We start from the raw sequence: 14,050 nt of genomic DNA, 5'->3' as shown, positions 1-14,050 counted from the left end.
TTCACCTGCATGTCTGAGTAGGGGCCAACATGACGGATTTAGACACATAAAGCCAAGAATAACTACAGTGAGAAACGTAAGTTTAAATTATTAGAAGGTAAATATATGGCAAGCACTGCTCTACTGTGCACACAATCCTGACAGAGCATCCCTGAAGAGCTGTATTTTGCTCAAAATTTGCATATTTTCTTACTCCACACAGTTATGACTGCAAAACGCATATAAAAGAACTGTCCTGAAATCCAAAAGAGAATAAAAAAAGAATAATCAAAGTCAAACTTAGAATTTTATGGGGGACTCTTTTGAAATCCTACCTGATTCGCTCTTTCAAGGTCTGTCATGATCATCTCGATTTCATCAGCCCTGGGAGAACAAGAGAGCAGAAGTTTTGTTACCACACAGAGAACGGCTGCTGCACGAGCCCAGGCACAGCAACAGGCACACAACACCACCAATTGTCAATTTGATTTGTAAAAGGACACAGTAGCACTGAGCAGCTCATCTCCTGACTGGTGAGATCCTCTGGAGTTTTCTGGACCCCTCTGCACATCTCTTAATTCCCTTCCCTGTCCCCCTTTCTGCAATACAATAGGCAAATTGGTATCTGAGCATATTCATTGGACCTTTGAAGGTCTTACTCCCCAAAATTCTAAGCAGGGTCATCTTTCCAACATGTAAAGGTGCTTCCCAAGTGATAATTATGGAGAAGTCAAAGACTGCAGCTCTTCATTCAACTCCCCACACATACAAAAGCAACCAGCTACTCTTCTGTTTCAGTGTGCCCAGAAGTTTGGTTCTTAATTTGGCTAAAAAAAAAAAAATAAAAATCAAGAGGTCAAAGAGACCAAGAAATTCAATTTTACACCATGTGGAAAGGAGGGTTTTTTTGACATGAATTTATCAAACGCTAAATTTAGACCCCTAATGCACTTTGCAAAGCTGAATTGGAAAGTCAAAGGGTTGAAAATTACACAAATAGTCAAGGAAAAAAAAGAGATCCTTCAGATCCCCGTGTTAGGGAGCAGCTCCCAGACCTGACCCCTTAAAAATCAGCATTTCTAATACTTCACTCACACAAATGGAGCCAATCCTTAAGCAATCTTTTCTTATCTTCATGCTCAATCATGGGCAAATATTTCCCACTCAGGCTTTCACCTGGGAAAGGTACCAGGAGAAAGGGCTGACAGCCCTAAAGAATGTTCTGTATCAATATAATAAGACATATTATTCTCCCCAGACATTTTGCCTGTCTTGTATGCCTGAACCATATGGAAGCAATAAACACTGTCCTCATCTCCTCTGAACAGCAGCTTTACCAGCAATTCCTTTTGCAATCTGCCAACACCATAATGTCTGGTTTTTGTTTTTAATCTGTAGCAGATCATTATCAGTAAAAGCTGTGAAATACTGGAATTCCCTTCCTCTGCCCATGCAGAAAAGTCAGGGTTTCTTTTTCTGCTGATTCTCACAGAAGATCCATTTCCCTGTGCAGGTGTTTGTTAGGAAAGATGGTTAATTGAAGTGCATCAGGGTTCTGGCACACTCCACACTGGATCATTACAGTGAATATTGACTTATTCCTCAGCAGCATTTTAGGCTTTTGGGTGTACACTTAGGGAAATGCAGCAAAAGGTCATAATAAGTAAATGTGCATGTATATAAATTAATGGAAAATTATTTTTAATTACAGCCTTTAATGTTGTTGGGGCAACATGAACTGCCTTCTGAAAAGATCTTTTGGACAATAATGGAAAACAGATTAACATGTGTTTTCTGGTGCAGGAGAAGCTAATGTGCTCTCACACTGGGCAGAAATCCTGCACACCATGTTTTGAATTAATAATAAATAATGGTCATTACTCACTGAACTGAACAACCACTGCCTGGGCAAAAAGGGTTCAAGGGAGTAGCCACAAGACTGACCTGGGCACATTAACATCAGTCTGCAATAACACTTTCCATCTCTTTAGCCTCTGCAGTTGTCAAACGTCTTTTGTTTTAGACTCCAGGCCCAAAAAACTTATTAACCCACTTATGGAAATGACAGTATTTCATGTGAAAAAGATGTCCCAAAGCCCATGCAAGTGACCCCACTGTATATGTGTAACAGAGATAAGAGCATCCCAACACACTAAAAAGATGCTTCCCAGCATTTCACAAATATTTTTAGCCAGGATAGTTTAAGGATTCTCTTTATTTAAGCTCATGCATTTGGGCTCAATTTCTGTGTGAATGCCTCAGGTTATATGGAGCCAGTAAATGATGTCTGGGTTTTGTCACAGAGCAGAGCTGGGAATGTCCCATTCCAGCACGCTGCCTACAGCTGAAGCCAATCCAGCTTCCTCTCCTCCTCTGGAGGGTGGGGAGAACAATAAAATCCCTGCATTTCCACCCAAACAGGGGGTGCCAGGTATCAGCCAAAGGTCTGGAACAACACAGCACCTGAGAGAAGTGAAAGACTTGGAAGCAAAAACCCCTGGAATTGGGAGAGGAAGAGTGCCCGGCTTTGGAAGCAGTGGTGGGGTTTCAGCTCAGCCAGGGAAAACCTTTTTTTTTTTCAGGCAGAAAGGAAGATGACTCTGATGGAGAAAAGATGAGTGGGAAGGGGGGGGAAGTGTGAGTGAGTCTGGACCCATCCAAGGACCTTCAGCCACCTTGAAAGGGGCAAGGTAAGGGGAGACAAAGGTCAGGAAACTGGAGAAGGCAGAGGAGCAAGGCAAGGAACAGAGGGATATCCAAGGCCAATGGAGCAAGGGGAGAGGGGACCAAGAGCAGCAAAGCAGAGGAGCACCCTGAGCCAGAGGAAAGGTGGGTGGCTGCCAGGCAAACACGTGATGGTGTTGGAAAATCAAGGTAAAAAGACTCAACCCTGCATTTCCAATGGAGAGAAATATTAATACTGGTATTTGTGTCCCATTTTGGCCGGGGTCAGGATTTAAGAGCTCTATTACAGCACTGGGATACACAGCCAATTACAAAAAAAAAAAAGGCAACTGAGGATATAGAATGCCATAAAAATGACATTTGTGCCCTTCAGCGTGCACAGATAATTCTGACTGAATCCAGTAAAGTGTCAAACTGTAGCCAAAGGCAAAATTGTCCCTTTTTCCTTGTATCCAGAGACACACCAGCTGACTGATCCTGAACTCTCCTTTCCCTCCTACGTTTCTTTTTCTCCCAAGCTTTCCAGCACACCTAATAAAAGGATGCAACATCTCCAAAAAAATTCAAGTAAACACCTCCAGCCTAGCAGTCTGCACACCAATGGAGGGTAATGCTGCAACCATAAATGCTATCTTTAAGTAAAGTAATGAATTAAATTACTCTGTATTCTTTCCTAGCACAAGTGTCAACAGCATTCAGGAGAATCTTCAAAAGGAATTCAGGCTTTTCATTTTAAAAGCTCGACTACCACATCAGTAGCTGGCACTCAGCAGCCTAAAATGACTTATTTGAGAAAGTCTCTAATAGCTGCATTCACTGTTTGCTTAGCACAAGTATTTATTATAAAATAAATTACAGTTCTCACACCTTTTATGCACTCACAGAAACAACCTGCATTGATTTATTGTTTACAAAGGACTGTGTCAAATTCAGACCTGTCAGGCACGAAGCAGCTCTGCTTGGCTCACTGAATGAGTCCCACACAGGTCATTTTTGATGTATTTACCCTCTGCTACATTTGCTCATTTTCAGCCCTTCCTATTTCAATATTCCTCTTTATTTCAATGGAACAATTTGGCAGGCAAAGCATCATCCAGCTCTGGGCTTGTCCTGCAGGCTTGCACTGAAAATCTGATGGGAATCTTGAAGGGAACTTGGAAGGGCCCTTGGAAAATCACCTTGTTCCACCCCTGCCATGGGCAGGGACCTTCCACCATCCCAGGCTGCTCCAAGCCCCAATGTCCAACCTGGCCTTGGACACTCCCAGGGATCCAGGGGCAGCCACAGGTGCTCTGGGCACCTGTGCCAGGGCCTGCCCACCCTCCCAGGGAGGAATTTCTTCACCTAATCAACAAATTTGTGGTTACCCAGAATCTATTTGTGACCAAAGTCACCCCACGTGAACTAAGCTGATTTTTAGGAATGAGAGATCTGATTATTTCACTTTTTACTTTCTTTATTCCTGAAGGAACACGCACCTTGGCCCCTCATGAGTGTCTCAATTTCCCCATCACCCCAAGATATGAAGGCAAGAAGAAAAGTTTTTCTTCAGACAGATACAGAGAATGAGGGTAATTAACAGCAAGAAGGTATTTTGCTAAAATACACTGATATTTATGGTGGGTTACACCAGATTTCCACATTGCAACCCAACATTAATCAGGGTTTGGTCAAGGGTGATACTTTGTAAACATTAACACAGATCATGAGAAAAAGAGTGGGGAAAAGCTGTTTTCAGGAATAAATGTTATCTACCCAGCGTTTTTGCATTCCACAGATAATATAATCATTTATCTGATCCAGTTTCTTGTAATCTCCGTGGTAGAGGAAAAGTAATAATGTAAGCAAGACAGTTCTTCAGGGTGTATTACAGCTTGTTCTAGGTTTCAACATTTTCACACTAAGGAATTTAGGAAATCAAATTTTAAGCCCAAGCATTTGGAGCTACAAAATCAGCATCACCACGTAAAAAGAATCTGAACTGTTGAAACAGCACGACCATGAAATATTCGATTATTTCTTCTCTCGGTACTGTGTTTGAAGTGAGAAACAAAATGCATTAAAAGCTATGGATTTTACAAGGTATAAGCTTTTACCAGTCATGAAACAGCCCTCAAAGCTAACATGCCATCTATAAAAAACAACTTCAGGAGTTGGAAAAAAACCCCAAACCACCCCACTTTTCCATTCAATTGCTTTTGGGAAATAAAAAGTGCAGAAAGGCTCGATTTTCATTTTAAGATCAAGAAAACCGATTAGGTTTGAAGAGCATAACAAGTCAGCAAATTCAAGGGTTGGTAACAGGGAAGAAGCTCAGTTCCTCTTCTAAACAAAATTAAATCGGATGAAAACCCTGAACACCACAAAGTTATTCACGTGCAAGCAAGAAGAATCTGGACTTCATGATTAAAACCCAGTTGATCCAAGCCCTTCATTTAGCTACTAGCTTAAAGAGGCAGAAACAATTCCTTTTTTATTAACATGACAAGTGAATGGTTTGCCAAATCTTGTGGCTACAGCCCCCTAAACATTCAAACTTACTCAACCTTGAAGGAAACTGCTGTTGGATTCTTTATACATGGAAGGACGGAAAAATACAGATGACACTTTGGAAATTGCAGTCAGTGGCATGGCCAAGAGACTTCCCCACCAGGGCAGATTAATACTTTGGTTTGGCAAAAAACAAACAACATTTTTTTCCCACACATTTGTTTTCTTTAAAAACATGTAAAAGTTTACTAGTCAGAGCAAACGGTATATGGAGCCAGTGGGGCTTGTTAAAATGTTCTAATTACCCAAACATTTACGCAGGCAATTTCAAACTAAAAGCAGACATTATCAACTAATGTGCATTTATGTTTAATTAAGGAAAAAAAAAAAGAAAAATCCTCCTTGTAACATATATCTGTGATCAGCATAGAGCAGATTTTGGCCAAATTAGGTAAACAGCTCAGCCTCTTAAAATTACAGGCAGTGTAGCCCAGCACTTGGCCAGCACAAGGCAAAAAATGTGAGGTTATTTGGGATATTTGGGAAGGGTAGAAAAGAAAAACAGGGACCAGAGCATTTAAAGAAAGGGAAAAAAAAGAGCAAAAGGCAGTGCACTGAATTTTTTTCAGGTTTCAATGAAATTTTTATCAGGGAAGGTTCCTGTGTCTAGGAAGCAATTTCGGATCACTAAACAATGGCAGAATTGCCTGCAGCCCAATGATCACAGCATTCACTCGGGGCACAAGAGCATTCCAGCATTTGAATATTCAATTTTCTTTTTTCTTTAAGCAAAGCAGAGGGATGACAAATTCCCTAGCCAAATTCAAACCACTTCCTAAGCTCTGCTGTGGATGTCCTCATCTAATCCCTGCTCCTCAGTGACCTGCCAAGGTGCCCAGATTTGTTGCCTAATTTCTAGGAAAGAAAAAAACAACAAACACTTTCTTAGAAAGTTTCCAAAGGAAGATAATATCAAAAAACACACTAATTTTATTTTTTGGCATTTAATGAGCATCACTGTACACAAATATACATGTTTTTTAGAATTCATAATTATTCCAATCCAACGAACATCCACAGAGGATAAATTCACCTTTACTGCCAGTACAAGATGGAATAATAGGCAGAAGGGTTGTACAAAGAACAAAATAAAAGTCATTTCAGCATAATATGTCAAAGGGGAAGATGTCATACACCTTTTAGTGCTAAATTCTCAAATCTACCTTTCAAATTGCAAGAGCTATAGGTTAATATTTTCTATCTGAGCTATCCTCTAAGGATCTCCAGATCAGATAATCCTTTTTCCAGTGTCATATAAATCCAGGCCTCTTGTAAAAGAATTTCTCTGTTCAGGGATTCATAAATCCACCAAGTTTAGTAATGAACCGGGTGTTTCCTTTCCTAGGAACTCAGTTGAAGAAAAAAATCCCCCTCTCTGCTAAGCAGTGAAAGACTGGAGGCTTTAAATTGAGAGATCAAAGGCAGGCTGGGTTCAGGTGCTCCGGTGGTTACACCCAACGTCATCTGCACTAATCTGGGAGTGGGAAATGTCCACTGGACACTGCCCAGACCCCTCTGTGCAGACACCCTGCACTAAATCAAGTTCCTCCCTTGGCAAAAAGCAGAGAGAGCCAAGGCTTTTCCCATCTTTTTTTGTTGTTTTATTAGAATTCACCCTGGTTTCCTCTCGCCGTCCCCACGCACGGCACTGCGCACAGATCCCGGCTGGGGAAATAAATCTCGTGGAAAGATTCCTCATTAAGCACACCAGGATCAAGCAGCCACGCCAGCTGCAGGTATGATCTTCAAATAATCCAGGGCCTGGGTGCTTGAAAGGTGTCAAGTGATCATCAAATATTGAAAAAGGTTAAAGAAACTGCTTATAACGCCCAAGATACTGAGCAGTACCCCAACAAAACAAGAATCTTCTCAATCACTGGAGAGAAAAGACCCTATAGAATAAAACATCTTTCACTCCATATGGAAAGTGCTTTCCAAGAAAACCTGCACAGCATTTTGTTTTCTCTTCAAGTTTTAAGTCAGGATTTCAAGGATAAAACAATCATGTTTGCAATTAGAAGGTTTTAAATACAACAGAAATCAGCTTCATTCCAGTGATACACAAGGGAGCAGTTTCTAAAGATCATCAGTGTTTTCTTAATCATTTCTGGAGAGAAATTGATATGACTGACACTAATTGATATGCTCAATAAAAGGCAAAGAGGAAAAATAAGGATTATATGTAACAGACTACATCAACTCACAGCACCCCAGAGCTGTAATTCCCAGTGTCACACACACACAACCTTGGCACACTTGGCAAACCTGAGGACACTTAATGTAAGCAGCTGGAAGAAAGAAAAGATGCATTGCTTGGATTAAAAAAAAAAACAAACCCAATATATAAACAGATGATCCATCTTTTTTATTTGATGGCAATACTATTTTCTTATGTGGCACATATTTGCACATGTTGCACCATGGCCAGTATGAATTTTGGCTCCCCAGACTGTTTAACCCTTCATTTAAAAAACTCTTACTCAGCTCTCACTGTGTTATTCTCTCCCTAAGAACAGATCTCTTGTGAACTCCATGACCAGCAATCATGCTGCCCATCACAAAAAGGAAAAGAAATGAAATAAATCCTTGTTCTCCTGATCAGATATTTTTCTTTTACAGTGTGCTTTTGCTTCACCCTGCAAAGCCCTGTGAGCAGCATTAAAGTCAGAAATTAGGAGTGTCCAGATTTGGGTCATTCTGGGTTTCCTCCCATCTCAGAGCACTGGTTCCAGTCCTTTGGGCCACAGAGAAGTTCAAAGAAGGTGTTGAAACTCAAGAGGATTTTTGCACCTGAAATTTGCAGAAACAAATAATCTTGTCTAAAAATCCATTTCCACCAACTCCTGAGGGAGCTGGTGGGAAATCTGCAACCTCTGGAGCTGCGTGTGGGCTCCAGAACTGCAGGTTCTCCTGCAGGTGCTGCACTGGGACACAAGCAGAGACCCTGCAATTCCACCCTGCTGTGATCCTTCTGACCTGCCTTTGTGGACCATGGAGAACAGCAAGGAAGAACATTCTGATCTTTAATTTTTCATGTCTTTATGTCAGAATCCCACCCTCACTGAGGCCCTGAAGTCGAGGTACTGCAGCAGCAGAAGCCCAGCAGATTTGCAGGATGGAGTCCTCGGGGTGGGGAACAAAACCTCCAGGTTGTGCCAAGTGTTTGTGCTCAGATTCAGACAAACATTCCCAGCACTGCCAGCCTGCCCTGGGAAGCAGGAGGCATTCCTGATGCAACAGAATTTCCTGACATGAGATGACATGGATGCAGCAAACTCCCAATTTCCTCGTGCCTCATGGTACAAATTGAGAGAGCTTTCTGCAATTCCCCTCTCCTGACTTCAGCTGATTCAATAACACACCAGAATTTAAACACAGGCACCCTTCTCTCTCCCCTCCTTGCACACACAGCATATCAGACCCATGGAATTACTCCTGACTTGGCCTTGAGCAGCCAACACGATGTCAATTTTACATGTTTTATAAAGCAACAGCATGTAGAAAGCAACTCAAATGCAGGTCATATCAAGCATGTGACCTACAGAGCAATCAAAGACTGCCTGAAACTGTCATTCAAGGTTCAATCAGCTTCTTGCAGGAAAAATGAAACATCTGTGGCCCAGAGAATTAAGTTATGTATTGCATAATTCATCTGGTGTCTGCCACAGCAGCCATTTTAATGCTCTAGTGATAAACATGTTTGATTATTTTTGTTTTGTTTCCTGTCGCCTCCATGGTATTTCTATTTATCCACCCATACCACAATGCAGAACGGAGATAACAAATACACAAACCAGTGTTATAGTCAGCTGATAAGATGTGGGAAATCAGCAGCCTTATTAATCACATCAAGGGAACAGCACTGTTAAACCTCGTGTTCCCTGCAACTGTCCTCATTTGGGGTCTTTTGGGTACACTCTGTAGTTAGATTTGCTGATGAAATCATTGCTTCCCAAGGATCCAAACATTTGGATTGAGCTTTAGAGGTTTTTCTATTAGGAAAGCTGCTCTCCTCATACACAAAGCAAGTTCCTCGCTGGCCCCCGGGTTTTTCCTCCCCTCAGCTCTTTCTGATCCTGACACAAGCAGGACGAATGTGCATCTCACACCAGACACTGGATCCTTCTCCAGTCCCTTACTCCACTGGTGGGTTTGTGGTCCACGCTGGCAGAAACCCCAGTTCACCCTTTGCAAGTCATTTTGGGACATGATTGTTTTATTAATGGTAACTTAGTTCACTTTACTCCCAAATCTGTAAATCCTGACTTTCCCAGCTGTCCTGCACCTCCCTGATTTCCAGAACACATTCCTGCAGGGCAGGTGGGGATTTGGAGGCTCTGGGTCCATACCCTGCTCTCTGAGTGTTTCCTCCTCTTGCCAGGAGTTGAGCATTTGAGCAATCTGCTCACAGAGCTTCAGCTGGCAGTTAATTTGTTCCCCAATTAAACATCATCTGAGGGAGATTTAACAGGCTTGGGTGATAGTGATTTACTCCAAAAAGCAGCTTTGAACTGGCTGCTGTAAGAAACCAAGGAGCAGCCTCTGAAGTGGTGCAGTCAGGTGGGCTCTGCCCCATTTTTGTGACTGGCAGTCTGCGGGATTCCTGCAGAGAGGAAATCCTCCCTGCACAGAGCAGCTCTGGTGGAGCAGTTTCACCTGACAGCCAGAGCTGCTTCCTGAGGTGCTGCTGGTGGAGGTGAGTCAGGGATAAAAAACATCCTCCCCAAGGCCCAGGCCAAACAAAGCCCTGCTTCCCATTGATTGTTCCCATAAAGTTGTTTAGACAGCAGCTATTGTAGCAATATCAGCTGTGCCATCTGGGCTTTTTTAGCTGCCCCCCATTGCTGCTGCCTCCTCCAACACCTCCCTCGCCCCTGAATGTCCCCTCTTCACCTCCCACCCAGAAATTTTAAGAAATACAGATTAAAGACATGGCTGATCAGCCTGCAGCCCTCAAATGGGTTTTTTGCCTTATTTTTCCTCCCATTCCCAGCTCCTACAAGCTCCACCAGAGCTCCCTGTGCCGGGGGTTTCTAATGCTGTTAATTACTGCCGAAGTCAATCATCAGCTTCCAAGTTAATTTAGGAGGGGAACTGATGAGCTCCAAGCAGGCTGGCAGTAAAACAAGAGCACAGGCTCCTGGAAGCTCCATTTCCTTTGGAAACTGGGATAAAGGCTGTGGTCCTGCAGGGCTGTGGATGCACAAAAAGGCTGCTCTGCTCCCAGGGCACAGCAGCAGAACCTGCCAGATTTTCAGAACTTGCCCTTTTTTTTAATTTTTAATTTTACTCGGAAAGAAAAAAGTATAACAAATTATAAAACAAAAAGTTCCTAAAAGAGCAATCTTATTAATTCTGCTTCTACAACTTCTACAAGCTCTTTTACAATTGTTTCTCCAACTAACTAAATAGAGAGAATTTATTTTTATATCCAATAAATAATAATAATAATAATAGTAGTGGAAGTAATAATTTAATATTTGGAAAATAAAGACCCTGCAATAATTTACCTATTTTTACTTCTGGAGATAAAATAGATGATTTAGCCAAAATTAGAAATCTTAATTGCAGGCATCTTAAGTGTCATTCTCTTTTATTGGAAAGGCAATATTTGAGATTGAAGAATCAGCAGGAGGAATTGTCTGTGCTTTGATTAAAGATTCTCTAAAAATACACACAAATATTTAAATGTACGTAATAATATCACTGCAGTTGCAATGTGTAAAATAAGCACAAATATCTTGTCAAGGATATGGGAGGGATTGCTGGCTTTTGCTTTGTTTCGTTTTGTTTTTATTAGAATCACCATGTCACATTTGAAAAATCCCTTTAGGTTTTGAGCAGTTACAACCCCAAAATGAACAATCTTCCCTCATACTACACCACTGCCAAAATCACAGATTTCTGTATGTTTGTTTTCTTTAGAGCACAAACAGCCTCAAAAAATTGGAGACTGTTCAGCATTTTTACTGTATCAACATTCATATTCCAGATTAATCTTTAGGAGCTTCTTTCCAGAGACACTCAGCATCTCCTCCTTAACCACAGAGAGAGCTGAGGAGCTCAGTAATTTGGAAAAATTAGGTATTGATTGATTTCTGCCCTTATTCCCCTTATTTATTCTGTCTTTGTCCATCACTGTAAGAACCTATAAAAGCTTTTCTCTAACTCCCCCCAGTTTATATTCAGTACAACATCTTTAAGTCAGTTTGAAAATGAGAGAGCACAGCCAGAATTCTGTGTACAGGTGTCACTGCACAGGCACAGATCAAAGGGAAATTACTGTTCCCAGCAGAGCAGTGACAGACCCCAGCTCCTGCCTGGAGGAGCAGAGCAATCCCCCAGGGACTGAACAGGGATCAGGGGAAATGCCCCACCCCAAAGAAGGGAAAAGCAGACCTGTTCCAGTCACAGCCCAAATGCTCGAGTTCACTGAATTATCTGTGCCTTTACCCAGGCTGACCTGGAACTGGTGCTGTGGAGTGTAAGACAACATCCTGCACAGCTTTTTGAGGGATTTATTGCCAGGAAACACAATGAATGTGTCCACAAGGCCAATAATCTCCAATTTACTTCTTCTTACCAAGCTGCTGATGTATGCCTCCAAGCACCTAACTACAACAATATCCTGCTTTCATTGTCAAACCACCTGTAGCACCTGGACAGTGGTTTATGGGCAATATTTAGAGATGGAATCTGCATTAAGATGCAACCTTTTGCCTTTCTCAGAGTAAAGGACAAGCATGTTGTGCAAAAGAACAGCTCAGCAGTAGCACAGCATTCAAGTAGGAGATGTATTTGGAGAATGCTTTAGATGCTCTTGGCTTAGAAGTGAACACAGGTGATGTGTAACAGCCCATTCTCTGTTAGCTTCTGAAGCAAGTTATTTCCTTCTGGCTATTGAAAATAGCATTACATGGTCTTTGATAAAGGCAACTGATATCCTTCTATTCAATAAAGGGAATGATAATTGCAGAAAGCATGATAGAGATGTGTGTATTCTATATTTTGAGTAGGTTTTGCATTTCTCAGGAGATATGCTGAAGATTAACAACCAGGATGATTGCTGTCTTTATAGTAATGTATTCAATTACCAGTATGGTTTTCTCTCTTCCCAATTTGTTCCAGCTTTGCTCTGAATGGAGACACCTCTCCTGTCAAATGGCAATTCATGTCAGCACTTTGCAGCTTCACTTCAGAGCTATCAACAGCATCAATCTTGCTGACCCCACTGACAAAGCAGCAAAAAAAAAAAAAAACCCAAAAAAAAACAGGCAGAAGGAAACAAAGGAGGGAATGTGAGACCACAGAGCAGGGAAAACAAACCAGGGCAAGGAGAACAGGCAGGTGTTGTCCAAACCTGCACAAGCACACAAGCATCAGTTCATTATCACTTCATGTGAGGAGGCCCCTGAGACACTGAGCACCTCCTGGGCTTCAGAGGAAGGAGTTGCCTCCCTCCCACTCCTTTCCCTTCACACCCAAAAAGCAGGCTCAGTCCCCAGAACCCCCAGGAGTTGGTCAAGGAGCTGGATGACAATTTAGCACTGACCTCTTGCTGTGCTGGAGCTTCCCTCGAGCCTCCTGTGGCAGCTGAGTATCTGGCAGGTTTTATTTTCACATCTCTGCTGAATATTTCACTCTGCTCATTTTTTTCCAACTTTAGCATCCAGTTGCATTGGATTATGAGGGATGCTCACTAATATGACTGACAGATTGCCTGTCTACACAGAATCCAAACTAGACAGCAAAATTACTTTAAATAATCCTCCATGGCAAACCCCAACAACACCAGGTATGACTGCAAGCCCTTGGAGGACAACAAAGGATTTTCTAATTTAACCTTTTAAAATGTTATTTGCAGAAACACTTTTCAAATTCTTTATTTCCCTTTCAACAGTTGCTTGAGACTTTAAAATGCTGCTGAAATAAAACAGCTTCAGGCTTGACTAATGCTGTACTCCATGGTAAGGAACTATTTGATTATTCTGTTTTGACAGTTAATAGAACAGATTTAGTATTTCTATAGAAGGGGAGTTTGAACTGGAAATATTAGGTTTGTGTTGCTAATGACAATTCCTCAACATTTCTACTACAGCAGAATCCTTGAGTGGATGAAAAAACATCCTTCATCCTACATGAACAAACATCTGTAGGACAGAGGGGAAGTAAGGAAATGCCAATCAACCTTTGGGATTTACCTGGTTTTTGCTGCAGGGCTAATTCTGTAACCAACAGGTCTCAGAGCCACCAACCAGCACTTGCTCAATGAGTAATCTCACCCTGCTTAGACCCTCAGTGCCAAACACTGTCCCTGCTGCTCCTGGACCTGGGGAGGTGTAAAGATAACCCTGAAACCCTGTCTGCTGTCCCACCTGCACCTCCTCTGCTCCAGCACCCAAACTCCTCAGGTGTGGCAGCCTCTGCCCAGCCCTGTGGTGCCCCAGGACTGAGCCCCAGGGCACTCCTGTGGGGCAAGAAGCTGTAACTGAGCACAGCCATGGAGCAGGGCAATTCCCCCTTCTCTCCCCAGAGCACTCAGTTTGTGCCAGCAGCTCCTGTGCTGCGTGTGTAAAACTTTGGAACTTCCCAAAAAGAGCTGGTTTAGTCTTCTGCTGTTTTCCCTGGGCTCAGCTCCTTTTATGGCACTGGGTAGTAAATCATTATTCCAGGGAACCTCACTTTGCTCCTCCAGTGTTCTACAAACAGTGAGGATGGAGCTCTCTGGCTCTGTCTCCTTCCTCATCACCTTTCCTGGTGGCTGCAGCATCTTCCCAAGCCATGGGCAGAAGCTTTCAGCAGTTTATTTGATGTTATAACAGAAATAAAAGGTGTG

At 42.3% G+C, this 14,050-nt stretch overlaps 1 protein-coding gene across 14 annotated transcripts in view; it reads right to left on the bottom strand.

Moving 5' to 3' along the window:
• CUX1 (cut like homeobox 1) overlaps positions 1-14,050 on the bottom strand; it is a 307,420-nt gene that overhangs the window by 99,515 nt on the left and 193,855 nt on the right. For all 14 annotated transcript variants that reach the window (XM_068210258.1, XM_068210246.1, XM_068210247.1 and 11 more), the window contains one exon: positions 315-363. In XM_068210258.1, the coding sequence (XP_068066359.1) occupies positions 315-363 (49 nt within the window). The remainder of the gene's footprint in view (positions 1-314; positions 364-14,050) is intronic.

The sequence above is a fragment of the Anomalospiza imberbis genome, chromosome 20 (genome assembly GCF_031753505.1).
Source record: "Anomalospiza imberbis isolate Cuckoo-Finch-1a 21T00152 chromosome 20, ASM3175350v1, whole genome shotgun sequence".
NCBI classification, from domain to species: Eukaryota; Metazoa; Chordata; class Aves; order Passeriformes; family Viduidae; genus Anomalospiza; species Anomalospiza imberbis.
This window is presented reverse-complemented; position numbering and strand designations above follow the sequence as displayed.